The 22438-nt window shown below is 35.9% G+C and overlaps 7 protein-coding genes across 7 annotated transcripts; 1 reads left to right on the forward strand and 6 right to left on the reverse strand.

Moving 5' to 3' along the window:
• Positions 1-2223: 2223 nt before the first annotated feature.
• GCK72_012116 (uncharacterized protein) lies at positions 2224-3381 on the reverse strand (the record flags this gene model as incomplete). The annotated part of the gene is made up of 4 exons (XM_003105337.2): positions 2224-2352; positions 2399-2695; positions 2744-3264; positions 3318-3381. 4 exons carry the CDS (start codon positions 3379-3381, stop codon positions 2224-2226), a joined length of 1011 nt encoding a protein of 336 aa, XP_003105385.2.
• A 667-nt stretch (positions 3382-4048) lies between these two features.
• On the reverse strand, positions 4049-4722 carry GCK72_012117 (uncharacterized protein; the record flags this gene model as incomplete). Its single annotated transcript, XM_003105320.2, has 4 exons — positions 4049-4148; positions 4192-4460; positions 4507-4640; positions 4686-4722. 4 exons carry the CDS (start codon positions 4720-4722, stop codon positions 4049-4051), a joined length of 540 nt encoding a protein of 179 aa, XP_003105368.2.
• Positions 4723-5488: 766 nt separating this feature from the next.
• Positions 5489-6758, reverse strand: GCK72_012118 (uncharacterized protein; the record flags this gene model as incomplete). Its single annotated transcript, XM_053728856.1, has 4 exons — positions 5489-5683; positions 5731-5997; positions 6052-6581; positions 6665-6758. The coding sequence occupies 4 exons, from the start codon at positions 6756-6758 to the stop codon at positions 5489-5491; spliced, it is 1086 nt and encodes a 361-aa protein (XP_053583628.1).
• A 1103-nt stretch (positions 6759-7861) lies between these two features.
• On the reverse strand, positions 7862-9016 carry GCK72_012119 (uncharacterized protein; the record flags this gene model as incomplete). Its single annotated transcript, XM_003105395.2, has 4 exons — positions 7862-7990; positions 8038-8334; positions 8380-8900; positions 8953-9016. 4 exons carry the CDS (start codon positions 9014-9016, stop codon positions 7862-7864), a joined length of 1011 nt encoding a protein of 336 aa, XP_003105443.2.
• Positions 9017-9588: 572 nt separating this feature from the next.
• GCK72_012120 (uncharacterized protein) lies at positions 9589-10760 on the forward strand (the record flags this gene model as incomplete). Its single annotated transcript, XM_003105390.2, has 4 exons — positions 9589-9634; positions 9684-10228; positions 10276-10575; positions 10620-10760. The coding sequence occupies 4 exons, from the start codon at positions 9589-9591 to the stop codon at positions 10758-10760; spliced, it is 1032 nt and encodes a 343-aa protein (XP_003105438.2).
• Positions 10761-11371: 611 nt separating this feature from the next.
• On the reverse strand, positions 11372-12286 carry GCK72_012121 (uncharacterized protein; the record flags this gene model as incomplete). The annotated part of the gene is made up of 3 exons (XM_053728857.1): positions 11372-11488; positions 11535-11834; positions 11882-12286. 3 exons carry the CDS (start codon positions 12284-12286, stop codon positions 11372-11374), a joined length of 822 nt encoding a protein of 273 aa, XP_053583629.1.
• A 993-nt stretch (positions 12287-13279) lies between these two features.
• Positions 13280-14242, reverse strand: GCK72_012122 (uncharacterized protein; the record flags this gene model as incomplete). The annotated part of the gene is made up of 3 exons (XM_053728858.1): positions 13280-13438; positions 13485-13784; positions 13832-14242. 3 exons carry the CDS (start codon positions 14240-14242, stop codon positions 13280-13282), a joined length of 870 nt encoding a protein of 289 aa, XP_053583630.1.
• Positions 14243-22438: the final 8196 nt, after the last annotated feature.

Consider the following 22438-nt stretch of genomic DNA (forward strand, 5'->3'; position numbering starts at 1 on the left):
TATAAGCTTTGACCTTTCGCTGTCGTCATATTTTCGAAATTTTTCGAAATTTTTCGAAATTCGTGGGAAAATAGTCAAAAATCGACCAAGGTTGACTGAAAATAAATCAGAAAACTCATGAGCGACCTAATTCTAGATTCCGGAGAATAAAATGATGACATATCAGCGGGTTTCGCTTAGTTTTTCAGAAATTCAGAAGATTTCCCTCGAAAATAACGATTTTACGTTGTTTTTCATCGATATTCGACGAATTTTTGTGCAAATGGTTGTAATTTTTTCATAAAATTACGTATTGGCTCTATTTAACAGTCCTCGTGACAAAGTTTTCACATACTTGACTGATTTAGCCAGGTTTTTGGCTCAAAATTTAATTTTTTTGGCCAATATGGAGGGTTTTTTTCGGAATTTTGGTGGTTTTCACTCAACTTTTTGTAATTTTTACAAGAATTAAAGACTCACTCAGTTAATTTCCTCGTATGGAGGTGTAGCGGTCGCACGGAATTTTTCCATGATACCATGAGCGGTCTTCGATCGAATGTCCTTCGGCTCATGGCCGTTTGCGAGCATTTCGATGGATGAGTGATTGATCCGACAGTGATTCGGCATTTCTGAAAATTAAATGTGATTATTCTACTATGGAACAAAAAAAATTTTCAGAGAAAGCAACGAAAAGTGACGTATTTTTGCTGGAAACAAGCGCGGGAAACGGAAAAAAAATTTAGGCCGACGCGATTGCATCATTTTGCCTGTTATTCTCCGCAAACACCACGAGGTCCGCAATGACACCCTGCAGTCGCGTACCGTATTCCGCGGGAGTTTGAACGTTATTGCTCATTATAAATTCGAAAATAGATAATTTTTCGTGGAAATTGAGCACGTTCCGCAGAAATTACGGGGTAAAAATCCGAATACAACTGAAATTATGTGTATTTTGCGTCATCGGTCACAGAATTACCATTTTTAGGCATGAATTCGGACATCCAGACGTGGAATTTTACAGATTACTGATAGTTCTCTCATTCGAGAGGGGTTTTACCAGTTTTTCAGCACAAGCGGTGTTTCCAGGAGGAGTTCCGAGTACTTTATTGATGAATACAAGCAATTTTTCAGCAAGTATTGTTGCACAAGTGATTTTTTCATTCGAAAGTCCACGAGTACCATAAAATTTGCCTTTTTGGCTAGAAATTCACGTCGCCCGATGCCAGCGCCGAAGGACAACGCCAACACCAAGTTTTGTGAAGAGAATTCCTTCGAAATTTTTAGATTGGGGGGTTCAGCTCGCACAGTGTTTCTGATTACCAGAAATCCACCAAAGTACCTAAAAACAGACACTGACTCATCCGACTGGGTTCTAGTATCATGTCATCACAAAAAATCGATAAAAATCGAATTTTTGGGACAATCAACCCAATCATCTACCTTTTTAGAGGTAAATGAACCGGTTCGTATGCACCATGTGGACAATGGGGTCTAGCGGGCGTCGGAGGACCCACCCATTTCCGGGGAATTATGAGAGAATGTCTGTTTTGTGAGCGGTAAAGTGGAGATAAGCGGTGCAAGCAGATAACAGTACACAAGTGTAAACGAATCCCAATTTATTAAGGAAATATGGAACAATGAATAAAGAGCGGTCCATAATGATTTGGCCGAAGAGTTGTTCCGGGTTGGAATGTCGCGTTATTAGCGGGAGAAAATTGATTAAAACCCGATGTTTTAAGGGGAAAAATCATACGAAAAACCCTTCATGAGGGAGAAGATTATAGCGGTTTTACACACTTTTTAGGCCACAATTCAGGCTTACCTTCTACCCTTATTAGAAGGGATTTTGCCACCTTATTAGAAGGGGCAGTAGAAGTGAATAGAATATAGATCGGGCACAGATTGGGTCAGAACCAATACGGGACACCGTGAATGGGGAGCGGCCGTGACGACAGCCTGTGACTGTACGACTGAACTGAACAACTGGACTGAACTCGAGAGGGCGCGCGCCGCTGCCTTATATAGTCGGTCGGCTGCGTGGGTGCCCCTCGTTTCGTAGGTGCCCGCGCTTTAGCGCGGGCATTCAAATATAATTATTGTGAGTGTGGTTTGCTTAATGAGCAGTTTTAACGTAATTTAACACGGTAAAATGGGAAATATAGTAAACCGGAAATAATAAAAGCATTTAATGACTCTAGTTTTGTGGGCAAAACCGTAGAGAGTCATTAAAGTGCTTTCAAGTTGTCAAATGAATGCTTTGCATGGTACAGTTGACAACACAATCGCCTTCATAATCTCTCCTGACATTCTATGAACACCCAAATCCACAACGTCTTCTTTATTGATTGATTGCTTTCCGATCAACCAGCGGTGCTGAAAAACCGGATGACTTTTCTCAAATAGAATCTAAGTAACTCACGACGACTCTTCTCATGTTACGTTGAACTGCTAACTTCAAGAATTCCAAATTCACTTCATTTACACCCGCGTCGTGGATCACCGCAGTGGCAACTCTTTGAGTAACTGCTCTCACCAAGAAATGATCAGCTATATTCAGAAAATCTTTAAGCCCTCCTCGACCATGAACCGGTATTGGGGCGCCATAGAGGCAGTCAAGGAACTCTTCGAGGGGTCCGCGAGATGCTATTTGGAATTGGATTCTTCCACTTGCAGACACTTTCTTATCACCATTCAATTCGCAGAGAATATCCATTATCTGGAAAAACCCCTATAATTTTCATTACGGGTGCAATAGTTCACTCACTTCTTTGCTGCAGTACAAGTTCTCATTTGGATAGGCGAAGACAAATCGATTCTCAGGATTTTCCGGTGGCACACGATGATTCATAACAACTGGTTGATGGAATCCTTCTACCTCCAGAATCCTGATATCTGTTCCGATTATCATTTGAGTGCCTCTAACAAATCCAAAATCTTGATTTAGTATATCATTTGCAGTAAGGAAAGTTGTCCGTTGAATAAAATTAATGTTGTTATCAAACCAAACATCTCCACAGTCATAGATTATTGAATCATCTCTATGATTGTAATCGTTGATAGTGAACTTCAAATTCGCTTTGATTCTCCATTTTCCAACATTCGGATCATTCACTCGACAATAGGCGGAAAGAACAAGTCGTGTGTTAACTATGGCTAACGCATGAGAAAAACCAATATTCATTTTGTTAAAGTACTGTGAAATGAGGGCGTGGTCATCATTTTCGAGAACTGGGTGAATGTTTTGAACGATGAAAACCGTTTTGAAATGGCCGAGTGGAGATGGATCTATAAACTCTGACTTAATATCGGAGACTTGACTATGTTTTTCTAAAACTCACAATATTCTAAATACGATTTTCTCTCTGAACGAGAAATAAGTGACCAATGCTGATTTAAGTCCATTTTGACAAAGATGGTATGGTAGGAATGAATTTGAATGAGTTCCACGTTTGAAAAAAAATATTTTGATGCCGGGGTCACTATGTTTTTAGTTTGCAAATTTTCGGTACGTGAAAATTTTTTGTAACTTTAAGGTGGTTTATTAAAGTTAATGGATGAAAAGGGAGAGTCTTAACTCTCAAAATAAAAGTACTCTTGGGCTTAAAGTGGCGATACGTTGCCGGCGAGTTTTAGACGTTGCTCAATAATTGGAGAAGGGTCGCATTTCGGCTGAAAATGTGGGTTATTATTATTAAAATTAAACGAGATAATTTTTAGATAATATTATCAAGAAAATTGTAGATCACATTACGAAAAATCAATTATTTGTGTAAAAAGGAAGGACCGGCCGCTCAATTATACCAAGATTGGCAATGACGTCGAAGAAAGAAAAGAGTGAAATGTAGGGAGCTAAAAAGGGATTGCCCTGAAAGAAGAAGAATTAAAGATTGTGACTGATTCGCCTTCACTGTGTTTTTATTATATGTCTTTTGACTTGATAGACTAGTTTTAGAACGTATTTCAATAGTTGTTCATTTCGGGAGTTCAGTTCAACTTATGGGAATGACAGTTTCCACAATAGTTTGTAAGTTTCCAAATACACTTCCAATACAAAAATATTCATTCATAATCAAACATAATATGCCTTGCACAATCCATTAGCTGCCTTCCCATTTGGACACTGTGATCCTGGTGCTCCCTTCTTGATATCCCCATCATCTCTGCTGGTTCTGAAATTAACTTCTAAGTTACAGTACACCCCTCTCAACTCACTTCGGTCCGACAAGACAAAACGAGACGATAGAAGTTCTGGTATGTGGGATAGGGCAGACTATATCGGGAAGATAGCATCCGATTTTTGATTGTCCGGGAATTGAATTGACATGATAGTCCAAGTTAACCATTGCTTCTATAACATACTTCTTCTCTGTTGCATTTCCAAAAAAAGCGGGATACGCGAGTATCATGTAGTTTGCTCCTGGATTCTTGTAGTTGTCGCATCGAAGTCCTTCGGCTATCTTCTCGAGATCGGTGTCCCAGTGCTGGAAGATATAAATTAGGAACATCATGACTTTATGTAGTACTTACCACTTCTTGCATATTAGCTATTTGTTTTTTCTCAGCTATTTCTGCACGTATTCGATTCGTTTGCTTCACCAGATGGGCTTTTTCAGGGAATGTGTCCCGTTTGGCAATTATTGGAGCGGAGAACCCATTTTCCACTAGAAATTATAAACGATTTTGAGGCGATTTCAAATCTTAGTTACCAAGGATAAGGAAGAAAAGTCCAATGAAGAGATGCATATTGGTTAGACAGATTTCTATGGAGTTTTTGTTCAGCTTATATAAGGAAATTTGGGAGATCTTATCTAGCAAAAAACAAAGAAAAATAAGCATAGTTCACGAAACAAATTTCCTATTGACATTTTTGAATTCTTGTTGTCTTTTATAACCTATTTCTCTTCAGCCTCAAATAATAGTAAATAAAGATTAACTGTTTTACAATTTGCATGAAACAGTGAGCTTGTTTTGAACTTTAATATTTGAACAGCACGGAGTTTATTTTTGTAGTTGACATTTTTTCTGTACAAGCACGTCTAAAGACATTATCAATCGTCAAAGTAATTGCTCGCAATTGTTGCCCTTTTTCAGTGCTAAAAGTAGAGATTTTTGAGTTGTTTAATTTGACTGCCTGTAACTTTTTAGAATGTGACCGTACAAAAAACTTGTCAACTACAAAAATGAAGCTCTACTTGTGATCTATACACACCATAAACAATCGATATGGTGATACAATCAAGGAGGCTGTGATGCAGTCACAAAGTTGACAGTTTTCAACTAAAAACTGTACGTATCGCATTTTTTATGGCCAGTACTGTATATTAACCCCTTATAATTTTTTAAGTTTACAACTGTTTTCTCCTAGTTCTGTCCCTGTTTAGAACCGCTGCTTTCTAGGTCTGCAATGCTCAGCTAGTGTTTTTTCTAGTTTCATTCCCTGAAAACAAGAACAAATGGTTCTGAAACGGGTTACCAAAAATAGAACAAGTTCGGTAATTTCTGCACATGTTCATTTTTTATAAGAGCCCCAAAGAAAAAGTTCAGACATCATAAGTTTTTCTTCTTCAGATTCATCTTCCATTTTCCATCCAACCTCAAGAACTCTCTTCACAATTGCCTTCATAACTTCTCCTGACATCTTCTCAACATCCAAATCTTCCACATCTTTTTTCTTGATCGACTTCTTTTTGTTCAGCCAAGCGTGCTGGGGAAAAACAATATTGTTGATAGTCGACTCATAAAATAACTGACCATAACTCGTCTTAAATTAAATCTAACCGCAATCTTCCGACAAGAATGATTAATCTTTGATCTGTGGATAATTGTTGTTCCCACTCTTTGAATTACATCACTCATATTTGAGGCTATCGCATATTTAAGTAGGTTTCGAACACTATTAGGATTGGATATTGGAATAGGAAAACCATACACTGAATCCAATAACTCCTCGAATGATCCACTTGACGGTTGCTTAAAATTCATACGGTGACTTCCAGATTTGACAAAAGCTTTTAAGATCTAGAAAAAATCTCCGATTATTAATTTTTCTATAAACTAATCATTATAACTTACAGCTTTATTACAATAGAAAATTACGTTGGGATGAAAGATACGAAACCAATTCTTCGAGTGTATCGGTGCTAATCGATAATTAATGACCAATGGCTGATAGAATCCCTCCACTTCCACAACTCGAACATCCACTTCAACTATCATTTCATTATTTCTCACAAATTTAGAATCTTCATAGATGAAATCAATCAAACTGATACTGGTACGCCGTTGAAGAGCTTGCGTAGCAGAATTGTAACTGGAGAAATCAAGTACTCCACAATAATGTATTATTGAATCTCTCTGATCGTTGAAATTTCGTACTTTGACGGTGACATTTGCTCTGACTTTCCAAAACGAGTTATTCACTTTACAAGCAACAAATACATAGAGAAATGCATCTGGATTGAGAACACTAATTTGGTGTGAAAATGCAATATTCATTTTCCGAAACCGTTTAGAGCGATGCGTCGATTCAGTGTGCGTAGCTATAATTCTGTCGACATCTTTGATGACGTGAACTGATTTGAAATGACCAAGAGGGTTGGGATCTGAAATTTAATTTTATACATTTTAATTTAATTTATACATTTCAATTAAATTTACAAATTTTATTTAAAGGAGGATATCTTACAATCTTCAAGATATGATGTTTTCTCCATCGAAGAATCAGAGGAACCAGAAGAATCAGAATCATCGCTTTCTGTATGAGATTGGTTTGCGCCCATTGAGATGCAAGAATGATACAAAATGAATTATAATGAGTTTGAGGAAAAGGAAATTCATTTTTAAAGGTTATCCGGTTATTATATATTGGTTCACTTAAAAATCAATTAATTTCAAATTAAATTAATATAAATTGTTTATGGAGTCTTCAAAAACAGAAAAATACTGTGTTTTGATTCTCCGGAGTGTGAAAGGCAATTAATGTTCTTTACCCATAATCTAGAAACTAAATCAAGTTTTGAAAACATTAATTTTTTAATCATGACAGATTTCTGATAGAATAAATAAGAAGAAATCGGTTTGGAGAGCTGGAACAATGTTTCGATAGACTGACGTAAATCTGAAATATTTTGTTTTTATCGATGTTACAAAACGGAAAACTATTGAATCCAGCAAAAGTCCAGTCAACGACAGAAAATTCAGACTCTTACCCCATTTCTGCCAAACAATTACTTTCTATAACATATCTTATCAGAAACTGTATCAGCAAAGCTTTGTGAAATATTGGAAACCGGTTTCGGCTTTGAAAAAGATTAGTCTGCTGTAAATTCGCAAGGTGGAAATGCATGAGTCTAGCGACAAAAAACAGAAACTAAATAAATCTTTCAACTTTTTAGAAATGTTGCAAAGAAAACAGTAGATATTTTCAGTGACGCGATATATATAATCGTGAAAATGTGCTCACTGTAGTGATTGTTCTAGTTCAAGTTCGGTTTTAGAAAAAAAGTTAATTTTGGGTACAGACTTCAACAAACACGGGTCTTTTGTCCAGTGTGCGCAAATAAGTTCTCAGTTACGAAACGTCGTAGTTGCGAAATCCCTGATTGCGAAGTGACGCGGAGCCATATCAGCTAGTCCATGTATTTAAAGGTGCAGGTTCAAAGAAGCGGTGTGACTCCTAATCTGAACCGTCCGGATCAGAACTGATACAAATCAGAACCATTAAAACAGGGAAGGTATGATTAGAGGCGGCAACAAAGTGTTAAGGCTTTCTTCTCAAACCAACAAAAATACTATTTCAAATAATAGGAAATGATTTTCACAAGTTTTATTATATGATTTACACGAAATAATCAAGTTCACGTATTTAGAACAGTCAGGCTAACTATTTCTCCCATCCCAGCTCCAGAACTTTCTTTACAATCGCTTTCATAACCTCTCCAGACATTCTATGGACACCCAATCTTTGAATTTGAATTTTATTGATTGATTGCTTTCCGATCAACCAGCGGTGCTGAAAAAATTGGATGACTTTACTCCAATGGAATCTATATAACTCACAACGACTCTTCTCATATTACGTTGAACTGCTAACTTCAAGAATTCCAAATTCACTTCATTTACACCCGCGTCGTGGATCACCGCAGTGGCAACTCTCTGGGTAACTGCTCTCACCAAGAAATGCTGAGCTATATTCAGAAAATCGTTGAGCCCTCCTCGACTATGAACCGGTATTGGAGCGCCATAGAGGCAGTCAAGGAACTCTTCGAGGGGTCCACGTGATGCAATGGGAAATTCGATTTGTCCGATTGCAGATACTTTGCTATTACCATTCATTTCGCAGAGGATATCCAATATCTGGAAAAATCATCTAGAGGTTTAAAAAGGCGGAGCTTCACTCACTTCTTTGCTGCAGTAGAAGTTCTCATTTGGGTAGACGAAGACAAATCGATTATCAGGATTTACCGGTGGCACACGATGATTCATAACAACTGGTTGATGAACCCCTTCTACCTCCAGAATCCTGATATCTGTCCCCATTATAAATCGAGTGCCTCTTACAAATCCAAAGTCTTCATTCAGTAGATCATTTGCAGTAAGGAAAGTTGTCCGTTGAATAAAATTGATGTTGTTATCAAACCAAACATCTCCGCAGTCATAGATTATTGAATCAATTTTCTCATTGAACTTGTTGATAGTAAACTTCAGATTCGCTTTAATTCTCCACTCTCCAACATTCGGATCATTCACTCGACAATCCGCAAAAAGCAAAAGTCGTGTGTCAAACATGGTTACCCCATGAGAAAAACCAATATTCATTTTGTTAAAGTACTGTGTAACGATCTTGTAATCCATATTTTCGAGAACTGGGTGAATGTTTTGAACGATGAAAACGGTTTTGAAGTGTCCCAGTGGAGATGGATCTGAAAACAAAAAACTCTTTGGAGACTGGTCTAAATTTTTTCTAAAACTCACAATATTCTAAATACGATTTTCTCTCTAAACGAGAAATAAGTGTCCAATGCTGATTTACGTCCATTTTGACAAAGATGGTATGGTAGGAATGAATTCGAATAAGATCCACGTTTGAAAAAAGTTATTTTGATGCCGGGGTCGCCATTTTTTTAGTTTGGAAAATATCGGCACGTGAAAAGTTTTTTTTGAAAGTTTTGGAAACTTGTTTAAACATTTCACGGTGTTCCAAACAGCGAGTCCATTTCAGACTATCGGTTACTGACGCGTTTTACGTGCAGCCCGCGAAACTTCCCGCGTTAATAATTATTGTGATCTCTAAAAAAATTTGATCTAAAATTTACGTGGGAACGCTTTTTTGACACATGAAGCAAGTTTTGAGTTTTTTTTGGCTTAAAAAGAGCTTTTTCAGAAAAACTCAATTCATATTTTTCTAAAAAGACCTCGCTATTTCAAAATCAGAATTTTTCCATTATATTTTCCTCCTGCAAAATCATATAAAAACATGAATTAATTGCGTGATAATTTTGAAGTTCCACTGCCCCTGAACTTTATTTGAAACGCGTGGCAAACACTTTTGTTTTTTGAATGCGTGGATTCAAATCCCTGAATTTATTTCAACAAAACTCTTTCTTCATAATGGGTGCAAAACAATCTCAGGAAAGAAAATCATATTTAGAAGACTGTGAGTTACAATTTTCTTGCCATTTTTTCTATTTCTTTCCAAATTTCAGATCCCGACCCCCTTGGGCATTTCACATCGATATATAACATTGAAAACATCAGTTCCATAGTCGCAAATAGACACCAAAACTCATTGACAACTGCGAAATGGTTTGTCAAAATGAATATTCATTTCACACATGGTATACGGATGCCGGAGGGAATGGAAGACTCACTTTTTCTAGTCATTTACTGTGGAGTCTTGTGTACAAATTCCAAATATTGGAGAATAAAGGCCAATGTGAAATTCGTTTTACACGATTTGAATGATGTACAAAACTCGGTGGAATACCATTATGGGGATGTATGGTTTGATAACTACAATCACGAGATGCCAGTAATTTATCAAGATACTAATATTAGTTTGGACAGTCTTCTAAATGAAAATCTTGGATTTGTGAAGAATAACGAGATGAAAATGAGTACGGATATTCGAGTTTTGAAAGTAGAAGGATTCCACCAACCAACTGTTGTCAATTATAGAGTACCTCCAACTGATCCGTTTTATCAACTGATTTTTGCATATCCAAATGAGAACTTATATGTCAATAAGGAGGTTTGTTTGCAAATTATATCTGTGAATACTATCCGTCATTTTTTAAGATGTTGAATGCCCATTGCATATTGGAATCTCATCATACACAGGTCCGTGATCTCGACGAGATAAAGTTCAACAGACCATCACCTGGAGAGATTGAAGAGTTTTTAGATTGTATTTATGGCTTTCCAATACCGTCAATCTCTCGCGGAACGCTTCCCTTTTTTCTTAGAAATGCCAAAAGTCTTAGACTGAGATCACTGGCACAAAGAGCAGCTCAAACTATTGTCAATGATAAGGCAGTTGATGTATTCACTAAAGCGGAAGTGATCATTGCGGTTGATTTTGATATGAGAAGAGTTGTTGTGAGTTCTTTTATTTAAAAACATGATTCAAATTGATTTTTTAGCATGCCTGGCTGAATAAAAAGAAATCGATCAGTAAAAATGATTTGGAAGATTTTAATATCGAGAAGATGTCCGGAGAGACAATAAAGGCTATTGTGAAGAGAGTTCTCAAGTTCGGTGGATGGGAGAAAGAAGAAGAATGAATACTTGTTTTCTGTTCTTTTTTATAGTGTAATAAAGAATGAATTTTATTTGATTTTCTGGTTTTATAAAGAGTTTGCTGTTTTTGTCAAATACCTTATCCAACTTTATAAGCCACCCGTTCTGTCGATACGTAGTTTTCCAGCCGCGTTCGGATTTTTATGAACTCGAGGTTCTGATCGTACTGTTGAAAGAAAACTTTCTCAACTTTCTCTCGGCCAGGACACAAAAATGGGTACTCATTTTTAACAAAATTTTTTGAAATGTTTCTGAAAATTTAGAGTAAAAGTGCTTAAATTATAATACATATTCACCTTTTGATTTAATTTTAATTTCCTGCCAGATACAAGACTTTTTTCGAAAGTATCCGGGGTCCGGAGTCAGAAAATAGTTTTGATTTTGGCCCAGACCGTTAAAATTTTGAACAAGCAAAACAACACTTTGTTGGTTCTACGCTGCTATTACCATGTTTTGAAACTGATATGTATGTTTCTTCCGAGACGTGAAACACATGAAAATGTTTTATTGAATTATAAAATCGATAGAAAACAGCAAGTATCCATAAAATTACCAAGTGACGTCGATTCTTCTACTCTCCCTCTCTTTCTTCTCCTTACAACTCGAAAATTCTCTTCACAATAGCCTTCATAACCTCTCCTGACACCTTCTCGATATTCAAATCTTCCAAATCTTTCTTACTGATAGACTCCATTCTATTCAGCCAGGCATGCTGAAAAATTCAATTCAAGTTCAACTTATAAAATGTGAACACTCACAACAACTCTTCTCATGCTGAACTCTATTCCAAGATTGATTACTTGTTTCAAATCTTTTTGAAATTTTAAATCATGAATAATAGTTAGAGCTGCTCTTTGTGCCACGGATCGCATTTTGAAAAACTTTGCACTACGGAGAATATCACGAATCCCTGCTCGAGTGACCATTTGAATTGGATAGCCATAAGCACAATCCAAAAATTCTTCCAGAGTCCCAGTTGACGGTCTTGGAATATCGAGATCCAGGAAATCGCGGATTGGTCGATTATAAGGTCTCAATATCCAATGGGTGTTCATGACCTGGAAAAGTATATTATGTTCTCTACTGTGCCAAGTTGCAAACTAACCGTCTTATTAATATATATTTCCGCGTCTGAAAATTTACAAAGCTGCTTATAAAACGGATCAGCTGGAGGTACTCTATAATTGACAACAGTTGGTTGGTGGAATCCTTCTACTTCCAGAACTCGAATATCTGTTCCCATTCTCATCTTATTATCTTTCACATATCCAAAATTTTCATCAAGAAGACTATCCAAACTGATATTAGTATGTTGATAAATTACTGGCATCTCGCGATTGTTGTTGTCAAACCATACATCACCATAATCGTATTCCACCGAGTTTTGTTCATCATTCAAATTGTGTAAAACAAATTTCACATTGGCCTTTATTCTCCATTCTTTGACTTCTGGACACAAGACACCACAATAAACGGCAAGATAAAGATGGTCTCCCATCGCATCCGGCATCCATATACCATGTGTGAAATAAATATTCATTTTGACAAACCATCTATCTATTATCCTTTTTTCTTGGTGTCTATTTGCGACTATGGAACTGATATTTTCAAAGTTAGATATCGATTTAAAATGCCCAAGAGGGTAGGGATCTGAAATTTAATGCGACCAATAGAAAATTTAGCAAGAGAATTGTAACTCACAGTCTTCTAAATATGATTGTTTTGCATCCATTATGAAGGAAGAGTTTTGTTGAATTAATTTTATGGGAGTAGAATCCACGCGTTGAAAAAGCGAAACGAGTTTTCGAGAAAAACAAAGGAGCGTGGAACATCACGTTATTGGTTTTTTTCGAAGATAATGAAGGCGATTGTGAAGAGAGTTTTCAAGTTCGGTGGATGGGAGAAAGAAGAAAAATGAATACTTGTTTTCTGTTCTTTTTTATAGTGTAATAAAGAATCAATTTTATTTGATTTTCTGGTTTTATAAAGAGTTTTCTGTTTTTGTCAAATACCTTATCCAATTTTATAAGCCACCCGTTCTGTCGATACGTAGTTTTCCAGCCGCGTTCGGATCTTTATGAACTCGAGGTTCTGATCGTACTGTTGAAAGAAAACTTTCTCTCGGCCCGGCCCTGCCCGGTCGGCCAGGATTCAAAAATGGGTACTCATTTTTGACAAAATTGTTTGAAATGTTTCTAAAAATTTAGAGTAAAAGTGCTTAAATTATAATAAATATTCACCTTTTGATTGAATTTCAATTTCCTGCTAGATACAAGACTTTTTTCGAAAGTATCCGGAGTCCGGAGTCAGAAAATAGTTTTGATTTCGGCCCGGACGTGAAAAGTTTAAACAACACTTATCGTTGGACGCTGCTACTAGGATGTTTTGAAACTGATATATATATATATATATATATATATATATGTTTCTTCCGAGACGTGAAACACATGAAAATGTTTTATTAAATCAAAACATCGATTGAAAACAGCAAGTATCCGTAAAACTACCGATTGAAATCGATTCTTCTACTCTTCCTCTCTTTCTTCTTCAACTCAAGAACTCTCTTCACAATAGCCTTCATTGTCTCTCCTGACATCTTCTCGATATTCAAATCTTCCAAATCTTTCTTACTGATCGATTTTTTCCTATTCAACCAGGAATGCTGAAAAAGTCATTTCGAAATCATCTTATAAAGTGCGAACACTCACAACAACTCTTCTCATGTCGAACTCTATTCCAAGATTGATTTCTTGTTTCAAACCTTTCGGATATTTTAAATCATGAATAATAGTTTGCGCTGCTCTTTGTGCCACCGATCGCATTTTGAAAAGCTTTGCACTACGGAGAATATCCCAAAACCCTGCTCGAGTGTCCATTTGAATTGGAAAGCCATAAGCACAATCCAAAAATTCTTCCAGAGTCCCAGTCGACGGTCTGGGAATATCGAGATCCCCTAAATCGCGGATTGGTTGACCACCAGGTTTCAATATCCAATGGGTGTTCATGACCTGGAAAAATAATTAATGTTTTCCACTGTGTCAAGTTGCAAACTAACCGCTTTATTAATATATATTTCCTCGTCTGAAAACTTACAAAGCTGCTTATAAAACGGATCAGCTGGAGGTACTCTATAATTGACAACAGTTGGTTGGTGGAATCCTTCAACTTCCAGAACTCGAATATCCGTACTCATTCGCATCATATTATCTTTCACGTAACCAAAATTTTCATCCAAAAGACCATCCAAACTGATATTAGTATCTTGATAAATTACTGGCTTTTTATGATTGTAGTTATCGAACCATACATCCCCACAATGGTATTCCACAGAGCTCTGTACATCATTCAAATCGTGCAAAATGAATTTCACATTAGCTTTCACTCTCCAGTTTTTGCCTTCTGGACACAGGACTCCACAGTAAACGACAAGAAAAAGTGGGACTCTCGACCGGCATCCATATACCATGTGTGAAATGAATATTCATCTTGACAAACCATTTTGCAGTTGTCACTGATTTTTGGTGTCTATTTGCAACTATGGAACTGATATTTTCAATGTTATATATCGATGTGAAATGACCAAGGGGATAGGGATCTAAAATTTGGTGAGAAATAGAAAATATAGCAAGAAAATTGTAACTCACAGTCTTCTAAATATGATTTTCTCTCTTGAGATTGTTTTGCACCCATTATGAAGGAAGAGCTTTATTGAAATAAAATTTAAGATTTGAATCCACGCATTCAAAAACAAAAGTGTTTGCCACGCGTTTCTGAAAAAGTGACCGTGGAACATCACGTTGTTCTTTCCTTTCTTTTCGGATACTTTAATAATTTTGTTTGAAAACGTGCGTTTTGTTTAACCACGAGCAGGCAAAGCCCGTTAACTCATCATTTTGCACAAAAAATGAACATAAGATGCTCCTGTTATGCCATGACAGGGTTATCAAGTTCTTTAAAAAAATTTATTTCAGTGCGACAGATTCTGGTCATTAAACCAAAACTTTCACTTAAGAAAACGAAGAATTCGACTGATAATCAACAATCACATTTTGTTTTCATAAATTTTTTGAAACAATAAATAACTAGACCGAAAAACAAGGCAGTTACCTAGTAGATTTAAATATATGTCCTTCCTATTGAATTGTGCCTATACATAATCGCTGTACTCTTAACATCGCAACAAAAAATGAAATGTTTCACAATATTCATAAATAATATCTGAATTTGCGCTATTTGTTCTAGTCGCGAATGAGATATCAAACCAAGCCAAGAAATTTTTTAATAGAATTGAGAATAAAATTGTTATTGTGAGTTTTACAAGAGATACAACCAACTGAAAAACAACGATCATATTTGGTTTCTATCAACATCGTGAAACGGAAAATTACTGAAACAAGAAAAAAAATACAGCAAAAATCAGATATCTTTTTATAAACAGTCCATTTTTTTTCAACATGCCCCAAGAGAAAATAAACGGTTTCATCATTTCAACATATCCCTTTGAGATCTGAGTTTGCGATTTGTTTTGGATTTTCGCACATTTTGAAGAAGCACGCGTGATTGGAGGGATGAAATAGCTGATAGACGATACCGTAACAGAACTTAACCATTTTGAATGCGGTACATTTCCAATTCGTTTTTTTATTGTGTTGTAAAAGATTTTTTAACTTCTCATTCACGACCCTTGTTCATGATTCATTATTTGTAATTCAAGAAAGAGTAATTGGTGTTTGACGCATGATGTGTGTTTGCAATTTCTGAAGAGTTTTAGCATTCGGAAGTTCATGATTACCTCAAAGTGTCCATGAGTCATTTCTTGGCTGAAATTGTGAAAGTGAGACATCGAAAACTTACTAGTTAGAAACCTAGAAACGATTTATCTGCGGAGAAGTGATGCAACATGAATTACTAACTGATTTATTACCTTCTTAAAACATTTTTTTGGGTTTTTTTGTTGAAAAAATCGTTGTTTCATTAAGGTACGAAATTTTAAACAATAATAAGCTTCCAGTTTAGCAAACTAGGATATCACATTCTATTATAGCCCACTTTCCAAATTAAAAAAAATATATAAATTTCAAACTCGAGTACGTCCCGTAGCAGAATATGGAAATCATGCAAAAATAATTTCACATCTTGAAACAGAAAGAAAAACATAAAAATATATGTTTCACTATCTTAACTTCAAACTCGAAAACTTCTCAATATGATAGTTCACGCTGATGTTTCCTATCACATCCTATTTGTTCAAAAGTATTCATTGGGTCATAATGAAATCATATTAATACATCACTTCTCCTTTTCTAGTTATCACTTTCTTTCTGGAGCAATAATAATATAAATAACGGATAATAACTGATTTCTAAGCATTTTTGTTAGTTTGCTATGTAATTTTTGTCAAGATCAGTAAATTTACCCAATGCAACTGTTTATTGACAATGTCTGTGTCTGTCCAAACGTCTCTGTTTCACTAGTTTATGAAACAGTATCCGGCTTCAAATTCATTCAGTGATAAATCGTTTCTATTGACCTGTTCAAGCCTTTTTCCAGAATCTTATGACTTGAATATTCCAGAATCCCTTATCACATTTGATCCAGAAGGTCAAAATATATTTGAATCATCCAATAACAAAACTCCTCCAGATTCTCCTACAATCCATGTCTCATGACAATCAGACACACCTTTGATTGTTTACCAATAGACACCCCAGTTTTTCAATGTTTTCGAGTAAATACTCTGTCAGATTAGGAAGTAGAATGAGGAGAACAAAATGTAACTACAATACTTTGGAAAATTTCAATAATCACGGATTCAGAATGCTTTCATATTGCACTTTCAGGATTACTGCTCGTTTGATGTGCCAGTTTGTTTGAAACAAATTTACATCACACATTTTTGAGAATGTATTCTAATCGGACACTTCACTGGTGTATATCATATTATAGATGGAAGATAATGAACATTGGTTTTGAAGGGTAGTGACAACTTTCAATTGTGATTAAAACTGTAAATTTCTGTAATTACTTTAATTTGTTTGATATCAATTAACACGAATGATTCCATTATTTGATACATTTCAGAAATAGGGAAACAAAGATCACAGATCCCTATTTCAAAAATCAGATTCCCAATAACATAGCATTAGGCCAAATCTAGATGAATGGGGTACATCCAATTCAGGTATTTCAAAAGTTGGTGTTTTTTGAAAAACTGGTTTCATCATTTTCCAGAGATCACTCGTTCAATTAGAATTGCATTATTTAGTTGGTAGACAACGTCATTCATGATTTATGAATAAGTAGAGATAGGTGTTTGGAGCATGGTGTGAGTTAGCAATTACTCCGTACGAAATATGAAGATTGTATAATAGATGAAGAAGGAAATAATCCGATTTGAATAATTGGGCATTATGAAGATTATAAAAATTCTGGAGGTTAAAGAAAAAAAGAAGTTGTGCAATTAAAGACCCGGTTTCAGAGTTATCTAGCTCACATTTTGAAGAAAAACTTATGTTTTGAGAGCGCACATTCATAAATCCAGTTTCAAATCTATTCCAAGTTTTCTCGAAATTTAAAAATTACATTGATCTCAAACTAGCAATTTTCGATGTCAGCTCTCCAATTTCCATTTTTTAAAATGTCGTTACCACTTTTTGTCTTTGTGAGTACATTTTTCCTCAAATTTCTGAAAATGTAGTCTAAATCACTAATCTATAAGTTTATAGAAATGACAGCAGAATTAGAAATAAACCTTTAATGAAAGTTTTTGGAACAAAACTGAAACAGAGGTTTTCTAAAAAAAGAAACGGTATTTCTTACGGTTTTACAAAATCTTAATTGATTATTGCGTTGATTTATTTGATTATACCGACGATAATAATCACGAACCTTGATTCCGAATTGCTGATCTTTATTTTACCAAAAGCACAATAGAACCTAATCGACATGAATCGTCCTATTCATGCAGTATGAAAATTGGTGTGTTTTTTAAAAAAATCTTTTTTTCTGATCTTATTGTCGATCAAGATTATGTACTGTGTTGGCCATAGTGAAAAAGATATCACAGTGTTTCGGAAGAGAATAATTTCAAGAATACTGAAAACAGTAGTTTTTTTTAATTGAATACTTTCATTTTATCGAAAAGACGATAGACAAATCGATGCTAAAAATCCCAAAAATTAATTGAAAAAAATACATACACTTTAAAAGTGTTAGATTTTGAACTAAAAGTTGTTTTCTATAGTTTTCAACTGTATCCTAATATCATTATCGACCATGTCTCATGCGGATTTCTGACATCTTTACTATTAACAAACACCAGATTCTGTATGTTTGTTTGTCTGTCGCCGATCCTACCGCCCTTCCTACTGAACCGATTTTCTTCAAATTTGGACGAAAAGATCAGAAATTTTCTCTTAATGATGCCCGTCTTTTTCTTTTTTCAAAATTCTCAAAATTACGCCTTCTGAGCCAAAAACACTGATAAAGCATGGGGAATGAAAAACGGAAAAAGTGGCGTGAAACTGTCGGCCTAAGCATTTCTTGACTTTTTTCGACTTGCATTTTCCGTGGTCGCACGTCGAGGGTTGACGGGTCGGCGCGTCTGATCTGGCAAGTTAAGCGTCGTTGACTACAGTTAGTTTTAAGTTCGATCCCGGGTGACGAGAAAAGTTTTTTGATTTTTTGTTGATAGGTTCGGAAAAATAGAAGTTTCCGAACATGTCGTTTGTTTCCAGTGAGATCTACGTCACGAACAAATGCGGACCGTTTCTTAAAAAAGGGACGACGACAAACATTTTTTGTTATCATCGGATTCAGAAAAATAATTGAGGACTGAAAACGTTTCGTTTTCTTCCAGATTGATAGGTATCACAAATAAATACGGGCAGTTTTCAAGACACAGGTGGTGGATCCATATGGGTCCACATTAAAAAAGTATTGATAGCCATTTTGGGCAACATTTCCCTTCTTCTTATCACTGTTTTCGCTCCTCCCATTTTTAAAATATAATAACGAGCGGAAGCCGCGTGAAGTCCTGATATGGGCCACGTAAAATCCGTTTTTTCCAACCGCTGATAACTATCATTTTCTTTCTAACTACTAACTGTTCCCGCCGACAATTCACTGGATGCTCATGGTGGTGCTTCTCCTGTTCCCCGTGATAACACCTCCACCTCGGACGCTGTTCCTCGGCTTCGTGATAGTCTGACTTTCGGGTTGAATGGTCTAAGTCTGATGAGTACAGAAGAAGAAATAGATGAAGGTGTGTTCCATCTATCAGAATCAGATGGGAGAGTGGAGCTCGGAGAAATTGATGGGGTAGAGGACACGACACAGAGATCGACAAGAAGAAACGTCCGGTGAAGCTATCCGGACTTGATATTGACAGGATTCCATAGCAAATGTTGTTGACCTGACGGCAGAAAGAGACGAGATGAATATAAGTACGGATATCGGCTCGGATTCAGATGTGAGTGTAAAATTTAACGGAATTGACGGGATCGAGGGCACTCAGCTGATGACACAGGAGCCGGTGAAAAAATACGGTGAAAAATATCGACAAAAAGGTGACGTCGGGCACTGCTTTCCGGCACCCAAGATTGTCCGGATCTTTACTATCTCTGAGATTGAAAATTATGGCAAATGATACATCAGTCCGACGATTTCTACAGTCTGAATGAGCAGTCGACAGTCAAACTATAACAGAACCAACACCAAACGAATGGAAATCAGCAGGAAAAATGAGTCCGAAGATCAAACAAAATCTGGACGGACTTCATGATTTCCCAGGCTGCTTTCAGAAGACCCCGAAGATGTGACGGCGGGAAGAACAAGAGCCAACACCATCAGAGCATCTGTAACTCAAGTGAAAGAGACAGGCAGACCACGTCGAGTTCGGAAGTCGACACGTCAACGAGTTGTTTCTCCAGTAGGTGCCACTGATGCACAACCAGATCCTCACAACATGGGAAGGATGGATCAAGTTAATCCGTACTGCGAGGCGATATATTTCACGGCTAAGTTTCACTTTCAAATGGTGAAGGGGGTGTGTTTAGGAATCCGATCTGGCAAGTTAGGCAACGTTGACTGTAATCAGTTGGATGTGTCCCATGTGGAGACGTGGAACATTTTTTCTTATCGCTAGATTTAGAAAAAAGAGGATTAAGGGAACGAAATTGTATCAGAAAAGTAGAGATATCCCAATTGTGTTTTTCCGGAACGGTCTGCTCATAGCTAGAAAACTACTAACAAGTTAAGAAAAATATTACGATCCATAAGTTGGAGAGAATTCTAAGACCTCGATAGTCTCAACCGTTTGGGAAGCGCCGCAGGCGCTGTAACATCCAGAAGGGTGGTGTAGAAAAGGAGGTTTAGTCGCCGTTAGGCGACGTGAACCGACTGGTTTCTGAAAAAGTGGAAACATTCTTAAAAACCATATATCCTGGACTTAACAATTCCTATTTCCACCCAGACATTTCACACATTCTCGAAAAAGTAAAAATGCACGCAATTTCTTTTTTCATTAGTCAGTTCTGCTTGTGGTTTTTGACCCCCCTTCATGTCCCAAAAATAGTAGTCGTAAATTAAGCATTCCTTCTGAATACTCAGTGGATTAATGTTTCAAATGTTTCTTTTTTTATTGAGATGCGTGGGTAGGTTTTGATAAGGATATGAATTAAGATAGTGATATGAATTGAAATTTAAACGCTAAAAATCAGTGTTTAATGAAGACGTGTTGGTTGAAACCGGAAAATTGAGTTTGAAAAAAAGTAGGAACATGATGATTCTTTTGAGTGTTCTACAAGCTAAACTCTATGATAATTGCAACAGTGTACTGCACTATCATTTTATAATATTAATAATGATTAACACAAATGAGCAATATACAATCAGACTAACGCTGTACAGCGAACGTTAAAAAGCACTTGAAACAGTGATTGTTAACTGACTGCGCAGAAGATGCCAATGATAAATCAAATGTCTGAAATATATGAAAAATTAATTCAAATACACTTTCAATAATCTCTTTTCGACTTTTTAAATAATGTATTTATAACCAATGGGTCAAAATAATATAATCATATTAATACATCACTTCCCCCCTTCTCTAATTATCACTTTCTGTCTGGAGCAATATGATGATGAGAGAGAGGAAAACGTGAAAGCTGAAATATTGCTCAGAGCCTTTTGAAATAATAGACAATCACGGGTTTTAGGATTATTTATGACTTTTTAGTCGTGTCATTCTCATCGTGATCTTAAACACTTAAACAGAATAGAATTTCATAGATATATTTGTTTTGGTCAGTTGTCGGAACGGAACCAATTTGCATTTATTTTCATTCTAGCTGTATAGTCTTTATTGTTGCTTCTTTTAACAATCGCGTTTCGATAATTTTTGAAAACTGGTTTGATATCTTGAACATTCGAGAATTGGTTTTGATGCGGCTCTTATTAATTTTCGTGTTTTACTAGGTTTAAAAAATATTAGAAACCTATGTAACATCACTGTCCCTATTCTTTGCTGACACTTTGTTAGCCAAAATACATGCATTTAAAATCTCGTGATCTGAATCCTCCAGAAACCTTTATCGCATTTGATTTAGAAGGTCTAACAATTTGAATCATCCAATATCAAAATTTCTCAGAATCCACCTACAATCCGTTGTCTCGTGACAATCAGACACACCTTTCATTGTTTACCAATAGAGACCCAAGAATTGTGAATCTTTTCCAGCTGTCAGATTAGGAAGAACTACAATATATTGTGGAGCCATGACCACAGAAGGCAGTGAGAAAAAGAAGAGGATTCTGAAGAGATTGAGAAAGAAGTTATTCGATTTGTGTAATTGAAATTGAGATTAAAACGAAGAGGGGATTCTGGATTGCGGAAAAAGGCAGATCTCAACTAGAAACAGGTGCACTGCACTCAAAATTTCTGAAAAAAAAACATTTTGATCGGTCTCGTCTGAATTGTTGTCTGCTAATTGAAACTTCAGTAAGAATCACTGATGTTCGTATCCACATTGCACTTCCCATAAGATTATTGACCATTCAAAGTTATAACCAGTTTTTTGTCTAGTCGGGTACATTTATTACTTTACAATATTTTAAAAATGTAGTCTAATTGACTAGTCTACCATTTCAATATACTAGAGATGAAAAACTGAGTATTGAAATGGTGGAGTCATAGAGAAATCCAAGTTGAAATACATTGAAAGGTTTCAAACAGAACTGAAACGGTAAGTTTTGATTAATCAGTTTTCTCAATTGTTCTTGCTTAATTTTCATTGAATAATCCATTAAAAACCCCCACAAAGATGACGAAGCCAAACAATTCAAATAGATGATTTTCAATAACGCCTAATCAACATGAATCGGGTACATTCTATTCAAAATAGGTCTGTTTTTTATTAAAAATCTGCTCGTCATCTTTTTTTTTGATCACTCGTTCGATCAAATGGACCACTTTTTATTGTTACCTTTCTGAAAATGTTATTTATGCATCACAGATAAGTTACTGATATTAGTATGAGGAATATTTGGTGTAATAAAACAGTCTCTAAAGAAATTATGAAAATTTATAATATTTTTGAGACAAGCGATAATGAAAGTGAATGGATCATAAAAGTTAAAATAGTTTAGTGTAACAGGCTAATAT

This window comes from Caenorhabditis remanei, chromosome IV, assembly GCF_010183535.1.
Source record: "Caenorhabditis remanei strain PX506 chromosome IV, whole genome shotgun sequence".
Lineage (NCBI taxonomy): Eukaryota > Metazoa > Nematoda > Chromadorea > Rhabditida > Rhabditidae > Caenorhabditis > Caenorhabditis remanei.